The sequence below is a fragment of the Ictidomys tridecemlineatus genome, chromosome 14 (genome assembly GCF_052094955.1).
Source record: "Ictidomys tridecemlineatus isolate mIctTri1 chromosome 14, mIctTri1.hap1, whole genome shotgun sequence".
NCBI lineage: Eukaryota > Metazoa > Chordata > Mammalia > Rodentia > Sciuridae > Ictidomys > Ictidomys tridecemlineatus.
Window position 1 is genome coordinate 6,120,679 of NC_135490.1, and position 24,828 is coordinate 6,145,506.

Below are 24,828 nucleotides of genomic sequence, written 5' to 3' on the forward strand. Positions count from 1 at the left end.
ACCCAATCAGGCATCCAAATGGGAAGCTTCGACAGGGCCCTTCATCTTGTTTATGTGGACACTGACCATGTACATCACAGTCATAATGAAAGGACCCCCAAATAGTAGTCAGTCCACTCCCAAATCAGCTGCTGTCTACTGCAAACATGATTTAAGAAATGCAAGATATTTATTCCATGTAGGTCTTTTCATGAGAAAATGCTCTTTATACCATTGTTTTTAGGTGAGTTCTTTACATTCAATGAATTATTATAGTATAAAAAGGGGGAGGAGACTTGATCCTTAGAGTTCACAGTTACATGGATGTAAAGGCTCTCTCCCAGAGAGTGTTAGGCTCTTTCAGCCAATAGAAGTTGACCACACCTGAAATGTTCTTCACAGTTTCATTTGTGATAGTAAAGACTAGAGAGTCCGGAATTAGTAAGTCAGTTAAGTATATTTTGGTACGTCAGTATATGAAAAGTTTTGCAGCTTTTAAAATAAATGTGGTGGGTCTATTCAAGCTGCTGACCTGTTATTAAATAAAGTCATGAACACAACATTTGTGCTTTAGGAAAGTAAGGGATTACACACACAGGGAAATAGGAATTGTCTTCACTAAATGGAAATGTTGAAAACTGCTTCCTACAGTTATGTGAACCCTCACATGGCCAAAATTCAATATTGATAGGATAATAAAACAGTCTTCAATCATTCATTTTAAGATTGGTTTTATGTAACTATGTATCTTGTCATGGTCACCTCTAGAGAGGAAAATGGAGGGATAAACTAAGCCCCCTCTTTCCTTCCAAGTGTCCCTTCAGATCACTTCCACAGAAAGGCAGCCTTTGCCAGTAAAACACCGCATCCTCCCCTGCTACCCTGGGACAGAAAGGGGTCTTAGCTTCTGGCTTTAGTCTAGAGGGTGAAGGGCCAGTAAGAATGGTCCCTGGAGACTGCAGCCTTCAATTTCCACTCTTCTTGGCCATCCTGAGGTGCTTCTATAGATTTAGAAAGATTAAAGAAATAACTGGGTCAAAAGGTGGTTCCATTCCCAGATTTCCAAGGAGTCTCCATACTGCTTTCCATATTGGCTGCACCAATTTGCAGTCCGACCAGCATGTGTGAGTATGCCTTTTCCCCACATCCTCACCCACACTTATTGTTGTTTGTGTTCGTAATAGCTGCCATTCTGACTGGAGTGAGATGATATCTCAGTTTTGATTTGCATTTCTCTAATTGCTAGAGATGATGAACATTTTTCATATATTTGTTGATTGTATATCATCTTCTGAGAAGTGTCTGTTCAGGCCCTTGGCCCATTTGTTGATTGGGTTATTTGTTTTTTGGTGTTTCACTTTTGGAGTTCTTGATATACCCTAGAGATTAGTGCTCTATCTGATGTGTGAGGGGTAAAGATTTGCTCCTAAGATGTAGTCTCTCTATTCACCTCACAGATTTTTTTTTTTGCTAAGAAACTTCTTATTGATTCTTGATTTCATTGATTTATTGATTCTTGATTTTAATTATTGTGCTATAGGAGTCTTATTAAGGAAGTTGAGGCCTAATCCCACATGATAGAGATCATTTGACCCATTTGACCATTTGACCCAGCTATCCCACTCCTCTATCTACATCCAAAGGACTTAAAAACAGCATACCACAGGGACACAGCTACATCAAGGTTTATAGCAGCATAATTCACAGTAGCTAGATTGTAGAAACAACCTAGATGCCCTTCAGTAGATGAATGGGTAAAAAAAAATGTGGTATATATACACAATGGAATATTACTCAGCAATAAAAGGGAATAAAATCATTGCATTTGCAGGTAAATGGATGGAGTTAGAAGAGATAATGCTAAGTGAAGTTAGCCAACTCCAAAAAAACAAATGCAGATTGTTTTCTCTGATCTAAGGTTGTTGATTCATGGTGGGGTAGGGAGGGGGAGCATGGGAGGAATAGATGAACTCTAGATAGGGCAGAGAGGTGGGAGGGGAAGGGAGGGGGCAGGGGGTTAGACGAGGTGATGGAGTGTGGTGGTCATCATTATCCTAAGTACATGTATGAAGACACGAATTAATGTGAATATACTTTGAATACAACCAGACGTATGAAAAGTTGTGCTCTATATGTGTAATATGAATTGTCAAAAAAGATTAAAGGAAGCCATTCAGAACAAATCCCACAAAGGGCCCCAAGACAAGGTTCTCTGAGGAACTGGGTGGAAATCAGGAACCAGAGCCTAAGAGCACAAGTCACCCATCAGCTGCTTCTTCCCTCCTCAGAGGAGCAAAAAATTAACTTCTTGTTCTAATAATTGAGAATAAGCTACATGAACTAAAGAACTACTTTCAACCTATAAACAATAAGAAATAAAGTGGCTTCCAAACCCAAGTATCTACACAATGTTCACGGCATTTACCTCCCCTTCAAGGCTAAAAACGGCCAAGGACCTGATGTAGTCCCTCAATGGAAGGGTTCAACAAGATGCCGTCTATCCATACAGTGGAACATTTTTAACAAGGACAATCCAAGTTCTGCCACATGGATGAACCTCAGGAAGAGCATGCTTCATCCAGGAAGCCACTCACAGAAGACCGCATTCCAGAGGTGGCAAATCCAGACACAGGTGCAGGGGAGTGGCTGCCTGGGGTGCAGGGGAGGGCATACCTGTGGATTCTTTATGGGATGTTGAAATGTCCTAAAATTATACTGTATTGATGGATGTACAACTCTAACATTGAAAACTGATGAACCATAATCTTAAATGAATATATTTTATGTGAACTATATCCAATAACGCTATTAAAGAAGTTCATAGTCTACACATGTAAACTTACACTAGGTGGGAAAAAAAGCTCAATTGATATAACTAATGACTCAAAAAGTTCTCCAGTTAAAGGTCAAATAGACTTTAAACCCAGGAATACCTCCAAAAAACTCACATCAACAATTCAAAATTCCAAATGCATAATAATTGACTTTATTGTCATCAACACATGATCTATATAACACCTTTCAATTCTTCCTGTTATCAAAATACCCATAATTTTCTGAGGAATGGGGCATTTCACTTCCTGGGGCCTCTTGAGGCAGCCAGAGACTAACTTGCCTGTGTCTAGAGGCTTCAGAGTCACTCCTCTGCAGGCTCAGTCTGAGGACATGGGAAAGGACATAACAAGAGAAGGTTCTTTAGAAAATAGCATTGGCCAGGAACTGGTCTAAACCGGGGGGCTGAGGCAGGATTGCTCCCACTGCTTAGTCAGCTGGGTAGAGTCCAGACACCTGCACCCTTAGACAAACTCCCTGCGGATGAGACAGGGCCAGCTCAAGAGCTCCAGTCTGGTAGATCCCTCCTTGCTCACTGGCAGGAGGGGGTCAGGAATGAGAGGGCTACTCTTCTCTTGCTGCATCTTCATAGATACTCTTGATTTCCCGCAGCTGTACCTCTTGCAGCAGGATAAATTAGAAGTGATAACCTCTGAAGAGTTGGAATGCAGTGATCACGCGGCTCACACATCAAGCTCACACAAAACACGTTTTGTGTTCTGGTGGGATGATGCAGAATAGTGAGCGTGTCTTTGGAAGTCTTTAAAATGTGATCTTTGTTCTATGGTCAAGAGAATAATGGAGTCTTAGGGTGATATGTAAACTGGCTTTCATTCAATACAAACATTACAAACTTCCACCTTCCCAGAAATGGTCACCTTGTCGTTACCACGCATTCCGTGGACTCTGCCGCGTGAGCATTTGGACCTGTTTAAGGCACCCAGCAAAGGTCGAGAAGCCCTCCCTCCAAACCTACATCATCTTAGAAATGCTTAAACTACTTCCACCCTCCACCCAGTAGTTCAAATGAGCTGCCGGAACGTAGTCCAATCAGCCCTTCAACTCTAAAGAGTGCAGGTGCCCTGGGTCCTGTCTGTCCTCCCAGGCAGTCAGGACACAAGGGCCCCTCCTCTGAAGCCTCAGTTGGTCTGGGCAACTCTGGTGTCAGAACGGTGGAAGTTCAGCATCTTCGTCACCAACTCTGGAAGATCAATGTCGTGTCTCCACCCCCAGTCCTTCCGGGCATTGCTGTCATCCAAGTTCATGGGCCAGCTATCCGCTAGGGAGAGAGGTTATTCAGACTCTGGATTTGCCGAAGTTCTACAGCGTTTTATGTGAAGGTTGATTGTACAAGGAACAAAAAAAGCAGAACTACTACTATACACACACAGTCACCCTCTTGGAAGGTCAGACTAGACAACTACCGTCTGACACTGATTTTCATGTTAAAACCCCTCTCTCTCTTATATATTATATTATATATATATATATATAAATAAATAAATATGATATATATCATATATTTATCACATACATATTATATCACATATATAATATATATTATATCATATATATAAGATATCTATATCTTAAATCAATATATAAAATTATATATATAATTTTTTTAAACCAAAAATTGAACAGGGACACTCAACCACTGAGCCCCATCCCCAGCCTCTTTTTTTTTTTTTTTTTAATTTTGTTTAGAGACAGGGTCTTGCTGAGTCGCTTAGTGTCGCACTAAGTTGCTGAGGCTTTGAACTTGTGATCCTCCTGTCTCAGCCTCCAGAGCCACTGGGATCTCAGGCGTGCCCCACTGTGCCCAGCAAAACCTCACAGTTCTTAAGGGAGGAATCTTATACCCAACGAGGAAAGTTAAATAAAAAAGTGGCGGTTAGAGTATGTGAAAACTTAGGGCTGCTCCCATACTTTCTCAGTTGCTTCCTTTTCCCCCGTTTTGCATTTAATCTGTAGGATGCTGCTGAGCCATTCCCTTGGAATGGAATCATTTTACCCACTTAGATCATATCTCAAAAATCAAAGCATCTGCTAACCAGCTCAACAGCAGCTGATTCTGCAGCACGCATCTCGGCCCTGGGGTGAGAGCTGCAGGCTCCTCGGCCTTCCCCGGCTGATGTCCTCAGGACTCATGGTGCACGCCAAAGCTCAATTTTGACTGTGCTGGTTGGCAGTGGTTGACCCACCTATGGCCTGCCGCATAGGGTCCACGTGGTAGGTGATCTGGAACTCCGGCAGGTGCCTGCGGACCTCCTGGGCCAGCTCCTCGGGGGTGAAGCTCATGGCGCTGATGTTGTAGGTCCTCATGGAGAGAGACTCTGCGGGGGCATTCATGACCTCCAGAGTGGCCCTGAGGCAGTCGCTGACGTCCATCATCGGAAGCCTGGTGTTGGCCTTCAGGTTGCACTCAAATTTGCCCCTCCTTGTGGCCTCGTGGAAAATATGGACTGCGTAGTCTGAAAGAGAATCCATCTGTGGGTTTTTCTTATGTCAAAACCATGCAGGAGCCTCTTGGACCAAGGCAGCAGCTCTGTAATGGTTTAGTCCCAGAACCTCTTCAGGCTCTTAAAAATGTAGGACTCCCAGAGATTTGACCCATGCAGGCTCTATCAAGATTCACTGTCTGACACAGGTAAACGAAAATTTTTAGAATGCAAACCAGAAAGCTCTAAAATGATATGAATAACCTATTACATATTGATATGTGTGATATTTTATGGGAAAAAGAACATCATTTTCAAACAAAGAAAGTTTACTGAGAAGAACAATCTGTTGTACACTTTAAGAAACTCTGGAGCTGGGTGCAGTGGCGCACGCCTGTAAATCCCACTGGCTCAGGAGGCTCAGACAGGAGGATTGTGAGGTCAAAACCAGCCTCAGCAAATTAACGAGGCCCTAAGCAACCTAGCAAGACTCTATCTCTAAATAAAATACAAAAAAGGGCTGGGGTTGTGGCTCAGTGGTTAAGTGCTCCTGAGTTTAATCCCTGGGACAAGGAAGGAAGGAAGCAAGGAAGGAAAGAAAGAAACAAAACTCTTGGGTTTAGCAGGAGATAGCTGAAGCGTCTACCAGCTTCTACATTCAGCCTGTTCTGCTATAGCACACACCTCTGGGAAGCTCCATGGTGGCTTGAGCGGGGGAAGGAAAGTGGCTAATAATGTCCCTGTACTGGTATGGGTAGTGTTGACCCCTGGATTCCTTGAAAGAATCTCAAGGATGCTCAGAGGCCCCTGAGCCACACCTGAAGAGGCTCCACATGAAGGTAGGAGCTTTTCTAAAGTGACCAAAACCAAAGTCACCTTTAAAGTCCCTCAGGTTTTGTCAAGTAGCTTTTACACTACACCTCAGGACCACTGAATGGGGAGGATCCCCAACATGACGGTTGCTGAATGTCACGCACGCCTGAGTCCAAAATAGCACTACTTAAGGGCACTTTTCAAATGTGCAACGTGCAGGGTCCCTTCCAGCCAGCTGTTCTCTATTAAGAAACAAGGGCTGTATTCAAGGAAGCTGATGGGGGTCTTCTACATCGAGAGTCACACATCTGTCCTCGAGCAGTGTCTGTTTCACCCCAGCACTGTGGCGGCAATGCCAAGCTGACTGCCAGCTCCTGCACATGCCCTGAGCAAGGGCAAGTCGATAGGGTCTGCTGTGCACAAGAGCACACACCTGGGAGAAGGCAAAGAGCTGCAGGTGTTCCTTACACACTAGAGACAGGGCCATTCACCACCAAGGAGACACTTCCCGGCAATAAGTGAGCCTATCTTACACATAAAAGAAATCAGAAACCCTTCTTACCAGTTGTTCCTCCCCCAGGCTCCGAGTCAGCAGAAATGATCCCAGGGTACCGCAGGCAGCGGAAATCTAACCCGTACCGGTAATAATAGTACTATGAAAAAGAGACAGCTGACTCAGAAAAGGATCTTTAAATCAGATAGAACAAAGCCAAACATTTTTTTAAGTTTTGTTCTTTTTCCGAATATCATTCCATACAGCTATATTAAAATATTCCTAAAGAAAATGAAGAGTTTAGAACTTCCTAGAGTCATTCACTCATCTTGAACACTCTTCTGTCTTTATCCCAGAGAATCACCGTCGTGGTGACCCAGCAACTCTGCCAACAACAACCCAGCCTCCAGCAGGGGTCTGCTGCCTTTCACTGCCCTGAGCCTCAGGGTTCATCTGCTCATGCAGCCTGGCAAAGAGCGGAGGGGGGGGGCAGAGGCCAGAGCATGGCCAGACCCAGCAGCCGAAGGATCAGATGTTGACTCGGATTCACTATAGAGGCCAGGCACCTGGTGCACACCTGTGATCCCAGCAGCTCAGAGGCTGAGGTAGGAGGACCGAGAGTGCAGAGCCAGCCTCAGCAACTTAGTGAGGCCCTAAGCAACTCAGTGAGAATATGTCTCTAAATAAAATACAAAAAGGGCTGGAGGATGTGGCTCAGAGGATGAGCACCCCTAGGTTCAATCCCTACCAAAAAAAGAAAAAAGAAAAGAAAAAGATACTATAGAGATATAAAGACAGAGTAGGAAAAAAAAAAAAGGCTTGAGGTTTTCCAGAACTCCGGGCACTGGTCGCCTAAAACAATGGTGCTCAGGAACAGGGCTACAGCAAGCAAAGGCTTCGCAGCCACTTACCCTTCAGGAAGTGCCCAGTGTCACTTACTGTTCAGGAAGTGCCAGGCCACAGGGGGTCCTTAGGTGCCTGCCACTTGGCAAACACAGCAGGGAGGTGGAGGTGGGGGTGGGGGAGGGGCAAGCTCCCCAGGACCAAATCCGCAGGTGCTCCCTCGGTCACTCCAGGCAGAGTGGGAAAGGAAACTGAAGGGAACAGACCTGCCGCGGGACAGCAGCCTCCCAGGGGTGCTTACCTCTCCCATGAGCTCCATGTGCACCTTGGACACCCCGTAGATGGTCCTGGGCCTCTGGGTGCAGAGGTCAAGGGCTGGATTTCGGGGAGAGGTAGATCCAAAAGCCGCGATGGTGCTGGGCACAAACAAGCGCAGGTGGTACTCCGTCGCGATGTCCAGGACGTGGTGCAGCCCTGAGGGGCAGGGTCATCAGAACCGCAAGAACCTCTCTCACCGAGGAGTGAGGGGCGGGAGAGCGGACAGGCGGCCGGACACTCACCAGTGATGTTCAGGGCTCGGGCCAAGGGCACGTTGGCCTCTCCAGCGGCGCTGAGCAAAGCGCTGTAATGGAACAGCCAGGTGATGCGGTGGTTGACCACGATCTCCCGGAGCCGCTTGTAATCCAGGACATCGGCATAAATGAAGGGGCCTACAGGACACAGGCGAGCAGGTGGGGATCTGAGGGGCCAAGCAGTCCACACACCTGGTGAATCCCGCTGGGATCCGCAGGTAATAATAGCTGGTGCTCCTACAAGGAACTGAGCCCCAGGTGTAGTTCACCTTCTCTTAGCCTTGGAGGTAGGCACATTTAACCTGTGAGGAACCTGAGGCACAGAGAAGTTCAGCAGCTGCCAGGGGTCAAACAGAAAACAAGTGGAAGAAGTCGGGTCACCACTGGGCATCTGCCACCCCCTCCCTAGGCGTCACTGCTGATGCCAACTCCAGCTCCCTGGTCACCTCATTCTGCTTTCAAGCTGCATATTTCAAAAGAAATAGAGAAGTGGATTTTTAACCATCCACTTGGTACAGAAGAATCCTAAGTCATCAGTTCTAATTACACAGGAGGCAGAGACGATTCTGCTCAAGACCAACGGAAGGCCACCCACACCCCCCAGCAGCTTGCTAATCTGCCCAGGACACATAGAAAAAGGCCAACTCTGAACCAGGAAGGACTGACAGACAGGATGGAATGCTTATGAGGCAGTAGACAACTTCACAAGAGGAGCTTGAGTGATTTGTGTGTGTGTGTGCCATAGCTTAAGAGCAATTCTGGGGCTGGAGATGTGGCTCAAGCGGTAGTGCGCTCGCCTGGCATGCGTGCGGCCCGGGTTCGATCCTCAGCACCACATACCAACAAAGATGTTGTGTCCGCCGAGAACTAAAAAATAAATATTAAAAATTTTCTCTCTCTCTCTCTCTCTCTCTCTCTCTCTCTCTCTCCTCTCTCACTCTCTCTTAAAAAAAAAAAAAAAAAAAAGAGCGATTCTGCCTTATAACATCCCAATTAATATCTCCAAGTTTTTAAAGTTCTTTTTCCTCATCATAGAACTTGATCTGTTTGTCTACTCTGAGCCAGTAAATTAACTAAAAATTCAAAAGACAGGAATCCAAGTTTTTATTCCAAAGATATTACTCCAAATTATATCAAAAGATATTATTTTGAAACATCAAATGATTTAATAGCTGCTGCTATTCAAGTGGTTAAAAAAAAATTCCAGCAGCATTAGAAATATCAAATACTTTTAAGTGGCACATACCTGGATAGGGGCTGTCGTGCACACTGATTCCATGAACCACATCTTTAACCACACTTTGAAAATTCAAATAAATATAGCAGCAAGGCCTATCGATCACTTACCACGATGTAAGACATAATTGGGGGGCTTCTTTATGTCTGACAAAATCACATTTTCCTCCCCAAATCGTTTCCTAAAGGGAAAATCAAAACACAAGTCAGCAACCTGGAGGATATAACAGCTTCTGCAAAAAAAAAGAAAAAAAATCTTTTAAAAGCAGAAGCAGCCTCCTTCCTCCTCACCTGGGACATACCTTGCTTCTCTCATGCCCCTTCCCACCCAGCCTCATCTTCTGTTTCTCTTCTCACCCCACTGTCAACGCTATGTCTGTCACTGGGTTCTCCCCAGCATCCCTGTCACTGGACTTCTAAGTCAGAAGCCCAATTCGGGGAAAGTTCCAACGATAGGTCTGGACACTTGTTCCAACCAACAAAATGTGGACTCTGGCTGGTGAAGAGCAGGAGAGGACTGGAGTGGGCACAGCTGCAGCAGGAGGACCAGCCCCGTCTTCAGGAGCACCGGCCCAGGCCCCCTTCCCGGGTTATAGACAAAGGAACCAGAACCGAGCCCAGTCAAGCAGTGCTGGTCAGACTGTGGTCCGGCTGATGGTCGTCTCAGGACTGGTTACAGGGGCTCGTCAGGGTTAGTGGTAAGAGAGTTGCTGTTCCCTAAAGGGTGGTTTTGACTCACCACAAGATGTTTATCAGTCTTGTTCCTACAATCCAAGGAGACAGATGCCAAATGGAAACGAGATGCTAAGATGTAAAAAATCATCTGCAGGCTCAAGTCAATGAGTGAAGTGTTTTTAACCTAAGCCACCTGTAAGCCCTGCTACATCTCTAGAGGGTCACAGTTTTGTCCCACTCTCTCCAAATCCCACACGGTTCCTTTCCAGTTTCTAAAAATGCTTCCCTCTGACCCCAAGCAACTAAAAGCCAAATGATCCATCTGGGACGAGTCCCACTTTGCCTAAGATAGGAGAAAGATGGCAAAGGGCCTGTGTGAGCTAGAGTCAAGGGCCTGCCTTGGTCTGTGACATCAGGAGGCAAAGCAAAATGTGATTTAAAAGCAACATAGGTGCCATATCTTAAAAATGGGAAGGGACAAGAGGCAGGAGGAGACGGTTAAATGGTGCTAGAGAAAAACTGTACTTAGGAACTCAGGTTTCAAATATCAAGTCTTTAAGACTCTTACCTTAAAAGGTTAGCAAGCCCCACTCCCAACTGGCCAAGACCCCCTAGACAAAAAAGGAAAAACAACAGTGAAACTTCAGAAACCTGTGAGTTCAGGGATTCCCAGAATGTCATGAACAAACCGACTCTTCCTCAGCCCGGGAGGATGACACGAAGCCCTGGGTCCAGCCGATGCCACTGCTACTGACTGTGCCACGCGGCGCGGCACTCAGAACATGGAATGACGGCCACCCGGCCAGGACAGAGGCCAAGACAGACACAGATACCCCAGCCAAGGGGGTGTCTCAGCAGAGGAGAGGGGGAGGAGAGCCAAAGCTCATGTGCTTCAAGTACCAAGGACATTCACCACCAGCCTTGGCACACCTTCTGGCGGGATCTGAACCCCACTTCCATTCTCACTGAGCTGGGCTAGGAAGGGCAGGGGGGGCAGCAAGAAGTCCTTTGAGAAGAGGACAGACCAAAAAAAAAAAAAAAAACACTCAATGGGGAGCCACCAGGAAAGTAAAAACTGGATGGCATCAGTTTCCTAATTTGCAGACTTAACAAAGGCATCCAAATCCCACTAGAATGCATCATGATAACGCACCAATAGAAAAATGTAAAGGGGGGAAAAGCCATAGTTAGGAACAGGAAAGCCAGGGAGCTGGGAGCACATCTGGAGACACCCAAGCAGCAGCTAGACAGAACAGAGGGATTTCCTGCCAGCTCCTATTACTATGGCCTCCAAACCCTGGACATGCTTCATGAGAGGGGTGGCAGAGAGTGAGAAAACCACACACACACACACACACACACACACACACACACACACACACACCCTGTGAGGAAAGTGGGAGGACAGTGATGCAGAGCCAATGGAAGAAACCTGGCAGAGGAGGAGGAAATAAAACCTGTCAATCAAATGAGAGCGGGGCTTGGGCCAGGGGCAGCACGAAGAAGTCTACGGTGAGAAGGTGCAGGATCAGGGCTGGCATATTCAAGGTAGGGCATCTGGTGACAGTGAGGTCAATGGCAGTGAGGTCCCAGGACACATGCTAACTTACCTGCTGCAGCGCCTTGTTTCCCAAGGCCCCGGGCCTGGTGACAGGATAGCACATCACATGTTCCAAAACCAAAGGCAGCTACGCAGAGCAGCACCAAGAAGGTGAGATTCAAGCCAAGACAGGGAGAAGAGGAAGAGGGAGAAAATCCAACCTGTAATCAGGATCCGCGGAGGGTCTGCTTCAGAGGAGGCGGCAGAGTGGAAGCTGGCATTCTCTGGGATCTGCGAAGACGAGTTGCCCAGACACCGGACTGGCAGGACAGACATCCAGCAGCTGCGGAGGGGCCTCTGCACGTGCCTCAGCATCCTGATGATCTGCATTTGCTTTTCAAATGTGCTGCAGGAAAAGGGAGCAGAGTCCACTAGGTAACCTTTCCTTCTTCCAGCCCTGGAAAGAGCTCCTTAACTGAAGTTAACAATACGATCCTCAGCTAATGAGCACAGCCCTGTTTGGGATTCAGGATTTGCATGAAGAGACTGCTGAGCTGGCCACAGGAAGCCAGTCCAGGGCCTGCTGTGAGTCAGGCCCCTGCGATAAAGGCATGAAAAGTTGCTCACACAAAGGCCAGATTCCTCACAGTGCTGACAACAGGGCCTACTGCAGAGAGCCACAGTTTATCTTCAGCCTGTCCCCGCACCATCTGAGGTGACAAAACAGGCCCCAGACTAAATAATGGTGCCCTGCTAATCTGGTACTAACACTTGGACATTATCTTTAAAATAAACCAGATGAGAAAAGCAGATGGCGAAAGAGAAAAAGGCCCCCTGCGACCTGTGAGTAGTTTTTGTTGTACTGCCATCTCTGTAGAAAGGGTCCCTTACAAAAAGTCATTTCTCATTGCTGCTAAAATCACTAGCATGTATCTGATTCAGTCCAGCTCTACCACAAAATCAGTCCTGGCCTTGAGAGGTCCGGGTGGTGCCAAGAGGTGTGGCTTGAGACATGGGTCCTCTTTTCCATCCTGACCGGTACACCCAGGAGGCTCACCAGGGTCAGCCACAGCCACCGCTTGCCTGCAGGTTCTGACACGAGTCCCCACACTCCCTAAAGGCAAACGGGTGACATGCTGGCATGTGGACCTGCAACCTCCACCTCTGAGCTGCCATCAGCTGTCCCCTCGCCAGGAGGGTGAAGTCCTCGCAGCCAACTCTGGTGTCCCACCCCTCACAAAGTGGTAACTGGGTTAAGATTCCAACCATCTTCTATTTTGCATTATGGAGGGAAAAAAGTAGACCACATCTACCTTATTTCTAGTGTGATCCTTGAGTGTCTCAGTGGCAGAGGATTTCTGGCAGTCCAACCCAGACCAGGTTCCAGGGAGGGGAAAACAAAAGAAGACCAGCTTCCAGGGAGCGCTTTCACACCCCAGGTGAGCCCCTGGGGGGGGGGGGTTGTTCTTTAGCACACAGTCTTACTGAAAGCTCGTCCTCCGTCCCCCATGCCAATCCAATAAATGAGGACAGTTTTGAGAAAAAAGAAAAAAGTTTCATTGCTTTGCTAACAAAGGAGAAACACAGAGGACTCCAGTCCAGGGCTGTGGTCCTGACCCCCAGGGGGAACTGGGCTTTTCCCTGCAGCCATTGCTGGCACCTGAGACCAGGCAAGAACTCTGTCCCTAGAGGGACCCATTTCAGCAAGTTGAAAGGGAGATTGAGGAAGCCCAGAGATGACTGGATTTCCCAGAACATTTGAAACTCAGGGACAATTTCCAACTCCCCAAAGCAAAATAATGAATGGCCACCGTCCAAAGGTTTTCTCGTTGTGTTTGTTTTGTTTTGTTTCAGTTCAAAAGACTAGAGTCAAGGAAAAGCAACTGTGAGATACCAAATAGGTACCTCTCTGTTAGTCTTCCATCCCCCACAGGGAGAAGTGTGGGCCCCTCCCACCCCAGAAGCTCTTAGCACTATCTGGTTTACCCTCAGAGCCCACCTGCCCCCCAGCACCCAGTTCTCACCACAGCTGCACATGGCTCATTGCAAGGTTCCTTTAACAACCTCCACCTGTGCGCGGCATGGCTCTTCCAAGTCCAGATTGTTATCTTGCTATAGACACACTGAATTTAAGTCACATGCCACATAAAGAAGTTCCAGTCAACAATGGGTCATACACACGCCATGGTTCAGAAGCCAAGAGTGACATTGCAGTCATCTTTATGGAAGTGAACTGGATATATCATGTCCCCACAGCATCAAAATCACCTAACTTCGCGTTTCCCACGACGGGTCCCCATTCCTCAGCGTGCATCGTGCTCTTCAGGCAGCAGCTCATGTTCTTTAGTCCTTCACACTCTCAAAAATTAAGGACTTGGAAGGGCAGCAGAATACAACAGACACTAGTATGGCAGTATGTAAAAAAGTGGATGTGGAACCGATGTGAATCTGCAATATGCATACGGGGTAAAAATGGGAGTTCATAATCTGCTTGAATCAAATGTATGAAATATGATATGTCAAGAGCTTTGTAATGTTTTGAACAACTAATAATAAAAAATATAAAAAATAAAAACTCCAAAATAAATAAATAAATAAAGACTTGTGTGGGTTAATCTATCAATATTTACCTTGACAGAAATCAAGACCAAAAAATGCTGCCAGGTGCAGGGTTGCACGCCTGTAATCCTGGCAGCTTGGGAGGCTGAGGCAGGAGGATGGTGAGTTCAAAGTCACCCTCAGCAACAGTGAGGCGATAAGCCACTCAGTGAGACCCTGTCTCTAAATAAGACACAAAATTGGGCTGGGGATGTGGCTCAGTGGCCAAGTTCCCCTGAATTCAATCCCCAGTACCCACCCTCCCAAAAAAGCTGAACTTTTTATTGATTTACTTAAAAATAAATGTTAACATACACATTATGTCATTGGTCCATTCCTCTCACTGACATCTGTCTTAACTGAGGACAGCTGCTTTCCCATCTCTGAGCTTTGATTGAAGCACATAGAGAAAACAGAACACCACAAAGTAGTGGGCAAGGGCCTAATGTTTTCTCGGCCTTTGCAGATAGTTCTGGACATTCATCATTGATAGGTCTCCAAAACTCAAAGGCTAACTTACTTTCAACCTTTCCTGAAGGTCAGCTGCAATGTGGAAGCTGAAATCTTATCTCCCAATGAACCTTTTGTACCTGGTTATATATGGAAGCCTATCTCACTTTGAGGATATCTTAGTCCTGCACAACCTTGTAACTTCATGCACTAGTCTCCTGGAAAATCCTAGATCTCCGAGTTAGGCATATCTTCCAAACCAATGTCAACATGCTTCTCTATACCAGAAAGTCACACTGGCTGGTGTCGCCACTGATCCCAATGGGAAATTCCTATGAAGTGGGAAGCTGTCAAGCTCACAAGGTGAGTTAACAGCAAACACTTTAGCCATCTCCTTGCAGTGACTGGCTCACTTAGATCCTTCTTAGAATCTATCTGCCAATTACTCAGGTCTAGAGAACAATGTTTGCCATTCACCTTTCAAGCAAAAATGGCATCTATGAAGAAAAGTGGCCAGTTCAGCTCGCACATCAATCCCATGAACACATCACACTAGGCATCTGTCACACTTGGATGGCAACAGAAGAGCTTTATAGGCACTTCCATTCACCACCCAGCACACCAAACAGACACGCAGTCAGAATCAACACTTAATGAAATTATGTGTTCTTGATGAAACCATACACAGGATTAAGGTAAAGCTGGTAATGAAGGTGACACTTTGGGGTACTGGGAACCAAATGAGGACCTTGTGCATCCTAAGCACATGCTTTGCCACTGAGCTACACCAAAGAAGTGTTTCCTATCATGACTGCAAATTCCTCCATTTGCAAGGCAAAAAACACACCTCTCCCTCTGTCACACCACCAACACCATCAGCCTTCATGTTTACAGCTAGATCTTGGTACTTTACCACCGGGAAATGGTGGTATGGTGATTTCTTTTAGTGCCTTTTCCTCCAATCAGGCTTTTTGTGAGTTTTCCCAGCCAATACAACTTAACAATCTATGCTGTTTGATACTTCAATAGCTTATTTTCTCGTCTGAAAAGCCGGAATGGATAATTTGGGGCTTCACAGTGCTCACCCACCCACAGTTAAGCCATTCAAGTCCTTTTTCTTTAGAGGTCTCTAAATGGGTCTCAAAACGATGCTACCAGCTCCGCAATCCCATTTGGAAGGTAAACTAGAGGTAAAGCAAAGAGTGTTTCCATCGAGTCTCATTTAGCTTTGCCCATTTCTTGGGGTAAATTTCTCCCTTCCATGAGTCAGGGAAGGTACCGATTTGTCCGTTTCATTTGTTTGCACTTTTAGGGACACAGATGGTACAGATGTGAATTGAAAACATTCAATTCCTCTTGTACACCAATAATCTATTGTTCTTAAGTATAACATGTATACATTCATATCCTTGTTTCAGAATAAATTATCATTAAATTCAGAAATAATTTGATACCATTTAAAAATTTAGAAAATCTTTAAACCAAGACTACAAAGTATGTATTTTTTGTTGTTTTCTTCCATGTAGATACAGGAAAACTCTGGGTCTTAAAGTCACAGAGATAGGAGTAGATATTGGTGATGACAGCTAATAAACACACCAGAAACCCTAAGCACAAACTATGTTCATCTCTGAAAACACATATTGGTAACCCCAAAGCTGCCACCTTAGAAGCGTCTAGAAACACAAGAGTACACAAGCATACGTGTTGTTATCCATTGAGCAAAAATTCAAGTCACGGAGCCTCTGGGAAACTCCACCATATACTTCTGAGAAAGGATGAAAACGTCAAGTCTTTCTAAGTTCTTAATATTAAATAAAATTCAAAAATAGTTCTAAAATAGTTTTAACCTCATATCAACCCTAAAAAAGTTCATGGGGATTTTCAGTGTTCCCCAGATTATACTTTGAGAACATCTATGATTAAGTAAAACTTGTTTTTCCAGCTAGTAATTAAATTTAGAGAGAGAAACCATCAAAGAAGATTCTTAATCCCTCCCTCTGAAAGATCAGATGACAGGCTGCAGCCTGTCCCTCCTGAGAACTTGTTTGACTGCACAGGATGAAGGCCAACAGATTCTCCCTCAAGATAATGGGACAACTTCCCAGGCCTCTCTGGGGTCCACTGTTCCGCTCCCTCCATCTCCAGCAAGCACCAGGGCAGGACCCCGAGACAGCCCTGCCATCAGAGAGGCAGTGATGGATACAGCCGTGGGCTCAGCTGGCTCCGGGGATAATTTGCACCTGGGCACTAGGGTCTTTAATATAGACCAGCTTCCTAGAGAAACAGGCCATGTTGGCTTTAGCTGTGAGCACGGCTGTGGTCCCCAACAGCAACTGATAGGTGTTAGTTCTAAACACCGTGTCTAAGAAGCAGCAGGAAACATCAGACTTGGTCTATATTACAATTAATCAAAAGGTCCCTGTTCTGGCAAAAAAAAAAATTTTGGTTCCCACCCCCCCCCCTACCAGAGACTGAATTCCATGATTGTTTTGGAGATAGATAATTATGGTCCAGGAATATTCAAGTTCTCTTTGATATAGGTCCTTCTCCTGAGGATGCATCTTCAGCTTTCCTCCATATTCTCACTAATATGAAATAATCTCAAAACTCCGAGCTCTAATCGTTCTTAGTCATGGAGACCAAATAGTATGAGTGATGCCTGCAGCACTTCAAGTATGACAATAAAAGGTGCCCCCTCCAATGCATGAAGATGTAGTCCGCATACAGCGTGGAGTCTTTAGAAGAAGTCGACCCGACTGTGCAGCCCGGAGAAGGCTTGTGGCCATGATGCTGAAAGAGATGAGCTGTCACTAAAGGGCAAGGCCCACTTGCCTGGGTTAGAGAAGTCAGACATCACAGACACCACTATCAAGGTGTCTGCAGAGCCTAAGGGAGGAAGGACAGGAAATCAGTGTTTTATGAGTTCAAGATTTCAGTACTGTCAGATGAAGGAGCTGCAGGACAATGTCAGCACTCTTGACACTACTGTCCATGTGCTCAAAGACTCTCCCCGGATTGCAACCACAGTTAAAAACAAATTTAAAAACAATCCAGCCTCAGGGCTGGGTTGTGACTCAGCAGGTAGAGCAATCGCCTAGCTCATGCAAGGCCCTGGGTTCGGTCCTTAGCACCAAAATAAAGATATTGTGTCCAACTACAACTGAAATATAAATATTAAAAAAACCCCCACAATCCAGCCTCAAGAAGAGGTCTGGATATACGTATAATACTGAGTGTCACCAACCATCTGTGGGCTGTGTGTGGACTATGTTGCACATAGTAGCCTCCTGAGAGGGTAGGTCTGGCACTGGGCACTCCCAGGACCCCTGATGCAGGGGAACTTCTCTCTCACACAGCACCTGAGATGGGTGTGACCTGCCTGTCAATCAACTTGCAAGAGGTCACAAAGCAAGACTCTGTCCTTGAAACCTTATCCCTGCCTTTGAAGTACGGAGTTAAATAAACCACCAGAGTCATTTTGTCTTTGATTGTTTAAGAACCTGTATGGACTAGATCTATCAGGGAATTTGCTTTTGTAAATATATTTCTGAGTGTTTACGTTTTATTATTTGTTAATTATTTGAGATATTGAGATTTAGGGTGCCTATTTAGGGTGGCTTGGATTCCTCTGGGCAGAAGAACCCCCCAATGAGACACTGGCTGTCTTACACTGGAAAACTGAGGAGCTTTAAAAAAAAAATAGGCTCACCAGAGATCAAGGCTCCCCGGAGACACAGCAGACTCCTGTCCTCTCCAAATCCAGGGCTCTTGCCCCAGTCCATTCGGTCCCCATGGTTCTCTCCCCTCACTCTGCAAGCATACTAAACCTGCTCTCCACTGCTTTCATCTTTCCTTGCAGTCTCTCTCGCTCCTCCAGGAGGGTTTGCTTCCTCTCTGCCTCCATTATCTGCTCCCCAAAGTGATGGCTCCCTGCTCTGCGCTCTTGAAACCACTCTTAGGAAGGTCAGTCTTGCTCACCTCCAACCCAGACTGTGACCACGCCCACCTTCATGTCCTCTAGTCCTCCCACCTGTATGTTCCTCGGATTCAGCTTTATGGAGCCGCAACCATTATCCGGCACATTTGCGAGCCAGTGTCGTCTTTAAGCCCTTAAATCAAGGTATCCTCTTAATCATAATGACCCAAGTGAAAAATCAGGCACCTCCTAGCTGTGGAGAGGTTTTAACCCTCACAGCCAACCCTGAAACTGGGGTCTTTTCCCATTTTTCAGGATCAAGTGACGGGTTCAAGATCAGGTAGGTATTAACTACCAAGGGCAGATGGCAGGTCAGCTGACTCCAAACCCTCTTTCCATTCCTCCTCAAGAGAAGAGATACCAGGAGGTACTTAAGAGAACAAAGAAGGAAACTCCCCGGTTCGCCTGGGGGGAGGGGGCAGGTCGTCTTCACCCCTCCGCAGGAGAGCAGGGGCCAGCCTGGGTTCAAGACCAGTGGCCACCACTGCCCTGCTGCATGGGCCTGGATCCATGCCCCTGCCCAAACTCTTGTCCTCAGAAAGCGGGCAACAATAGTACCACCACGTGGAGAGTATCTACAGGAGCAGTCAACTTGTGAAAAGCAAAAGGCTTTGTCAACGTCAGTTTCCACCCGAGTTAGCTTTTCCTTCTTGGTCTGAGTCTGGGCTTCACGTGGTGATGGAGGAAAGCCTGGACGCCCGGGGAAAACCTCCGGAAGCTATTGGAGCTGGAGGGTTTCAGAGGGAGGTGTTGGCTCTGCAGAGCGCGGGTCGCCACCCTCGCGTCCACCCCCACCGGGGAAGGAGAGAGAGCACGGGGGGCAGCGGCTGCCGGGGACGCGAGGACCTCAGCCTGGCCCCTGTGGAAGGCTGGGGACCCACCCTCCCGGAGAGGGCTTTCCGAAAGACTGGACAAAACAGTTTGGTGGGAACAGACATGCCCGCTCCTTTCCCCTGGAGGATGAACCATTCCAAAAAGTGGAAGGAGCAGGTGGAGCGGCCTCCCCGCCCCGCGCCGGCGCCCACCTCTCAGCCCCCAGCCCGGTCCCCGCGCGCGCTTGCGGGAGCGCAGAGACGGCGGCGCGCAGCTGGCGGCCAGTTCCACGGACCCCGGCCAGCCCGGGCCAGGGGGCTCCGCGGTCTGCGAGAAGACTCACTCCCCGGGACGGCCGCAGCAGGGGACACCTCTTGCACTGACCTGCCGACGCAGCCACCAAAGATGCTGCAAACGCGGCAACCCGACCGAGCAGCACGTGCGCGATCCCAGCACCACCGGCAGCGCGAGCGCCCGCCCGGCGCGGGCCTTTATCCTCTGGCTGCCCCAGCCCGCCCCGCCGCGAGCCAATCCTGGCTCTGCCCCCAGCCCGGGCGCGGCGCCAAGTCACCGGAGGAGGGCGCCGCTCGCCGGGCAAACCCTCCAGCCCACCGCTCCAGCCGCGATCCCAGCGGCGCGCGTCCGGCGCTCTGGCCCGGGGCTCCCGCTCACACCTGGGAGAGTCTAGGGACTGCCAGGGCCTCGGCAGGGTCCCCACCGGCGTGCACGCGCGTCCTCCCGCGGAGACCCTGCCGGCCCTCGCGTCCGCGCGTGGGCACTGTCTGGTGTGGGCAACTGCGAGAGCTTCACTCGACACAAACACGCCCCCCAGAGCCCGAGGGCCCGAGCTCCGGCCGCGGTTTTGCGGCTTCCTCCGCAGGGGAAGGAAGGCGGGGAGGAAGGCCAGGCGCAGAGGGACCGCTGAAAACACCGGGTGGCCCCCAGGGCCACAAACTAGCCAAGTCAGCGTCACTTGGGAGCGTGCTGCTAATGCAAATTCGCCATCCCCACCCCAGCCCTGCTGAGTCAGAGCGCCTTGGGCTGGAACCCGGCGCCCGCAGGCCGTGCAGAGGGACTCCGTAGTGAGAAACCACTCCGGCGCTGGTTCTCAGACTCCACGCCGTTTAGAAATCGCCTGAGGAGTTTTTGAACCTCCCGGTGCCTGAGCTGCTTGCCAAACCGGAGGACTCACTCAAGGGAAGGAGCCCAGGTGTAAGTATAAAAGTTCCTCAAGTGGTCCAACGAATGGTCAAGGTTCCCAACCATCAGGGGCTGTAGTCAAGACCTGGTCCCTGACAAAGCAGCCACCCCCCAACCCACTAAAGGGGGAAATCCGCATTTTAACAAGATTTACAAGTGACGTGCCGGCCATTGGAATATGGGGACAGTTTAGGGTCTCTTCCAATATTCCTGACTAGGTGACAAAGATTGATTTCTCAGGGACTGAAAGGCCTATATAGTTTCATTTTCTCTCTTCCTATGACAGTCTGATATGAAATTCTCAGTCCTCTCTCCAGGAGAGGCACTTCCTCTGGAATTCAGTCCTCACTGGGTGTCCATAAGAGGTCACAGGCTCAGGTCTGAGGGGGCCTGTCCTGCCCAGGGACTTTGCTGTGATAGACTGGTTCTCCAGCCTTCCCTACAAGTCTAGGTCTGACCCCATATCCTTTGGCTTATGTCAGCAAAGTATAGATTTTCTCCTCATTCCCCTGGGTCAAGGTTTTGGCTTTATCACTAACCCAAATAATAAAAGATAAAATAAATATGCTGTAGTCCATGTTGATGTAAAGAACTAAATGATGAATAAATGAAAAGGAACAACTCGGGATTAACATGGATGGTGGAATGGGATGGTCATCCTTATACAAAATACATGTGTGAAGATTTGAATTTGTGCCAACATACCTTTTATACAAACAGAGATGAAAAATTGTGGTATATATGTGTATTAATTGTAATGCAAAAAAAAAAGAGCACATGTATAATGGTATAAGTTGGCATGAACATGTATGAAGATTTGAATTTGGGGGCCAACATACTTTATATACAAAAAGAGATATGAAAATTGTGCTCTATATGTGTAATAAGGATTGTAATGCCAAAAAATAATAATAATAAAAGAAAAGGAACAACTCTTTTTTGCAGAAAAATTTCAGTGAATAAATGCAGGAGGCATGATCCGGAGACATTTTAACTGTGGGTGAGAGTTTAGGGAGAAGTAGGATATTTAAGCATCTCTCCCAAGATATATGTTTATCAATTACAAGGGAAAACTAGTTTCTAGCAGTTTTCTTCACCAATAAACCAGCCTCCAGCATTTTGTTACAGCAACAGAAAGTGCCACTTTCACCACCTTCACTGTGACCAAGCTTTACATCTCGGAAATAAACAATGATGACATTGCACACTGATCCTGCTTTGATCAGGATTGGATCCTCGTTCCCCTAGGGTTGAAGATTAAACACCAAAGAAACAGGGAGGCAAGAAAACAAGTTTTATTTAAGGGAGAGAACAGAGAGAGAGAGAGAGAGGGAGAGAGACCTCTGGAGAGGAGGGGGCCCAAAGCTAGTGCCCATGGGAGTGGGGGTGTCTTGCCCCTTTATAGATTTTAGGTTTCCTTTTTTCTCAGCCTACATGACCAAAAAACAGAAACAGAGCCATCCAGGGGGTGATTGCTTATGCCAGAAAGTGGGACATTCCCCTTCCCTCTCCCCTGGAGGCTTTTAGCCACTGGTAGATAGGGAAGTGGTATCTACCCATTTCCTTTTCTTTGATAATCAGCTACCTGTCCTTTGCCAGGTCTCAATATCCCAGGATCTGATGTCCTGACATCACTGTGGTTTTCTTCTGCCCAACACATAAGCCCAATCTTAGGTGAGAGTTTAGGGAGAAGCAGGATATTTAAGGGAAAACATCTCACAGTCCAAACGAGGGAGCATTCTACAAGGTAACTAATCAGTACTCTTCAAAAGTCTCAAGGTCCTGGGGCTGGGTCTGTAGCTCAGTGGTAGAGCTGCTTACCTAGCAAGTACAAGGCCCTGGGTTCAAAGATGAGAAACTTACAGCTTCAAGAACACTGAGGCATAATGACTTAACTGTAGAGTGGAATCCCAGGTTGGATCCTAGGACAGAAACAAGAGCATTAGTGGAAAAAGTGGTGAAACCTGAATGAAGTTTGTAGTTCATAGCAGTGTCTCAATGATACCTAAGTTTTAAGAACTGTACTGCTGTGGGGCTGGGGATGTGGCTCAAGTGGCAGTGTGCTCACTTAGCATGCATGAGGCACTGGGTTCGATTCTCAGCACCACATTAAAAATAAAATAAAGATATTGTATCCACCTAAAAAAAAAACAAAATAAATAAATAAAAACAATAATAATAAAGCACTGTACTGCTGTGGTATTTAGATGTTCCTATCAGGGGAATGGGTGGGGGCATAAGGGGATGCTCGGTCCTTCTGTTGTTGCTTTGCTGTGCTGGGGATACACAAAGCTAGGGCCTTGAACACGATAGGCAGGTGCACTACACTGAGCCCCTCCACCAGCCCCTCTCTCAGTCCTATTTTTGCAATCCCTTTATAAATCTAAAACAAAAACTTGATTTTAAAATAAAATGATGTTAGGGCTGGGGATGTGGCTCAAGCGGTAGCGCGCTCGCCTGGCATGCGTGCGGCCCGGGTTCGATCCTCAGCACCACATACCAACAAAGATGTTGTGTCCGCCGAGAACTAAAAAATAAATATTAAAAATTCTCTCTCTCTCTCTCTCTCTCTCTCTCTCTCTCTCTCTCTCTCTCTCCCCTCTCTCACTCTCTCTTTAAAAAAAATGATGTTAAAATAAAAACTTGAAAAATATCTTACTAAGAAAAATGCATGCAGTAAAATTTTGTTAATAAAAATAACAAAATCTTCCTAACAAAATGTAAATATGTAAATGTTACTTGAGAAAAATAGACTTTGGAGAAATAACAAGCACCAAAGGAGATTCACAATGGGAAAAATTGTATTTGTTTTCTAGAAAGGACTTCATTTCCCGTCTTTCATTTTTTACTTTACTGAAATTTATTTGGAACTATTTGCTTTCCATTAAATTTTCTAACAAAGATTTGATTCTTTTCCCAATTGTTTGACTCATTTCATACAATTTCTGAAATAAGCCAAACAATTAGGAAATTAATTGTTTGGCTTATTTCAGAAATTAATTAAATCAATTCCTAAACAACATATGTCAAAAGATTGTGCTTTGGTGGAAGACATCTGCTTGTGTCCTTAAGGAACAATGAACAGCACATGCAAATTCCATGTTTTCATTTCAGGATTCCAGAGTGTTCTCATCTGAATTCACTTTTTTATGCCTGGTGGACTTGGAGTGGGGCCATTGGTCTTCTCCTGCCTTTGGATCCTATTAATCCATTTTCTGTTACTGTAACAAAATACTGGAGGCTGGTTTATTTAGTTCAGTTTTGGAAGTTCAAGAGCACAGCACCAGCATCTGCTGAGCTCTGCTGAGGGCACTCTTGGCTGGGTTACAACACACTAAAGAAGCAGGAAGGGAAACAGTCGCATGCAAAAGAGACCAAGAGCCAGGTGTGGTGGTGCACACCTGTAATCTCAGAGATTGTGAAGGCTGAGGTAGGAGAATCACAAATTTGAGGCTAGCCTCAGCATCTCAGGGAAGGCCTAAGTAACTTAGCGAGATCCTATCTCAAATTAAAAAATTAAAAGGGCTGGGGACGAAGCTCTGTGGTAAAGTGCCCCTTGGTTCAATCCCTAGTATTCCTCCCTCACCTCCACAAAAAGAGACCAGGATCCCAGAGTGTCCTGACTTTATTATAACCCACTCATTTTTTCTTCTTCTTATTTTTTTTTTTTTTTGGTGTGTGTATGTAGTTTTAGATGGACAGCATGCCTTTATTTTGTTTATTTATATGTGGTGCTAAGGATCAAACCCAGTGCCTCACACATGCTAGGCAAGTGCTCTGTCACTGAACCAGCCCCAGCCTCTATAGTAATCCACTCTTGAGACAGCCAATTTACTCCTCGATACCAGCATTAATCCTTTCCAAGGGCTTTCACTAGGCCCCGTGGCAAAACCTTCCATCTCCTCGGCAGAACCACACTGAGGACCAAGCCTCCAGCACCAGAACCCTGGGGGACAAACCATAGCAGACTCAGACTGGAAGTGAAATCATTCACTCTCTTGGTCCTCAGGCCACAGGCCCACGATGAACTGAGCCACTGGCTCTCCCGAGTCTCCAGCTTGCACACCTTGGGACTTAAACTCCACAACTGGGTGAGCCAATTCAATATGATCTCTCATTCTCCAGAGAAGCCTGCCTAGTACAAATGTGCTTGACATCCATGGGAACTCAGCTTGAGTTCCAAAATCCCTGGATGCTCAAGTGCCTTACATAAACCAGTGGTGTTTGCATACAACCTAGATATGCCCTTTAAATCTTCTCTAGATTACTTATGATACCTAGTGCAATGTAAATGTCATGCAAATAGTCATCATACCACATTGTTTAGGAAATAATGATGGGGGGAAATGTCTCTATTCATTGAG

At 46.6% G+C, this 24,828-nt stretch overlaps 1 protein-coding gene across 1 annotated transcript; it reads right to left on the minus strand.

Annotated features, from left to right (window-relative positions):
- Positions 1-2,942: 2,942 nt before the first annotated feature.
- On the minus strand, positions 2,943-19,747 carry LOC101961581 (L-threonine 3-dehydrogenase, mitochondrial). The gene is made up of 9 exons (XM_005337253.4): positions 19,649-19,747; positions 11,646-11,830; positions 10,453-10,495; positions 9,321-9,391; positions 7,962-8,111; positions 7,703-7,875; positions 6,628-6,718; positions 5,016-5,285; positions 2,943-4,090 (listed from the first exon to the last, which is right to left on the minus strand). Exons 2-9 carry the CDS (start codon positions 11,812-11,814, stop codon positions 3,951-3,953), a joined length of 1,107 nt encoding a protein of 368 aa, XP_005337310.3. The 5' UTR covers positions 11,815-11,830; positions 19,649-19,747; the 3' UTR covers positions 2,943-3,950.
- Positions 19,748-24,828: the final 5,081 nt, after the last annotated feature.

Coding starts and splice junctions, on each gene's coding strand:
- LOC101961581 (XM_005337253.4), bottom strand. CDS start 11,814: ATGCAGATCATCAGGATGCTGAGGCACGTGCAGAGGCCCCTCCGCAGC. Junction 10,496..11,645: donor TCCGCGGATCCTGATTACAG/GTTGGATTTTCT, acceptor TTTTTTGTCTAG/GGGGTCTTGGCCAGTTGGGA. Junction 4,091..5,015: donor CCCTATGCGGCAGGCCATAG/GTGGGTCAACCA, acceptor CTCTCTCCCTAG/CGGATAGCTGGCCCATGAAC.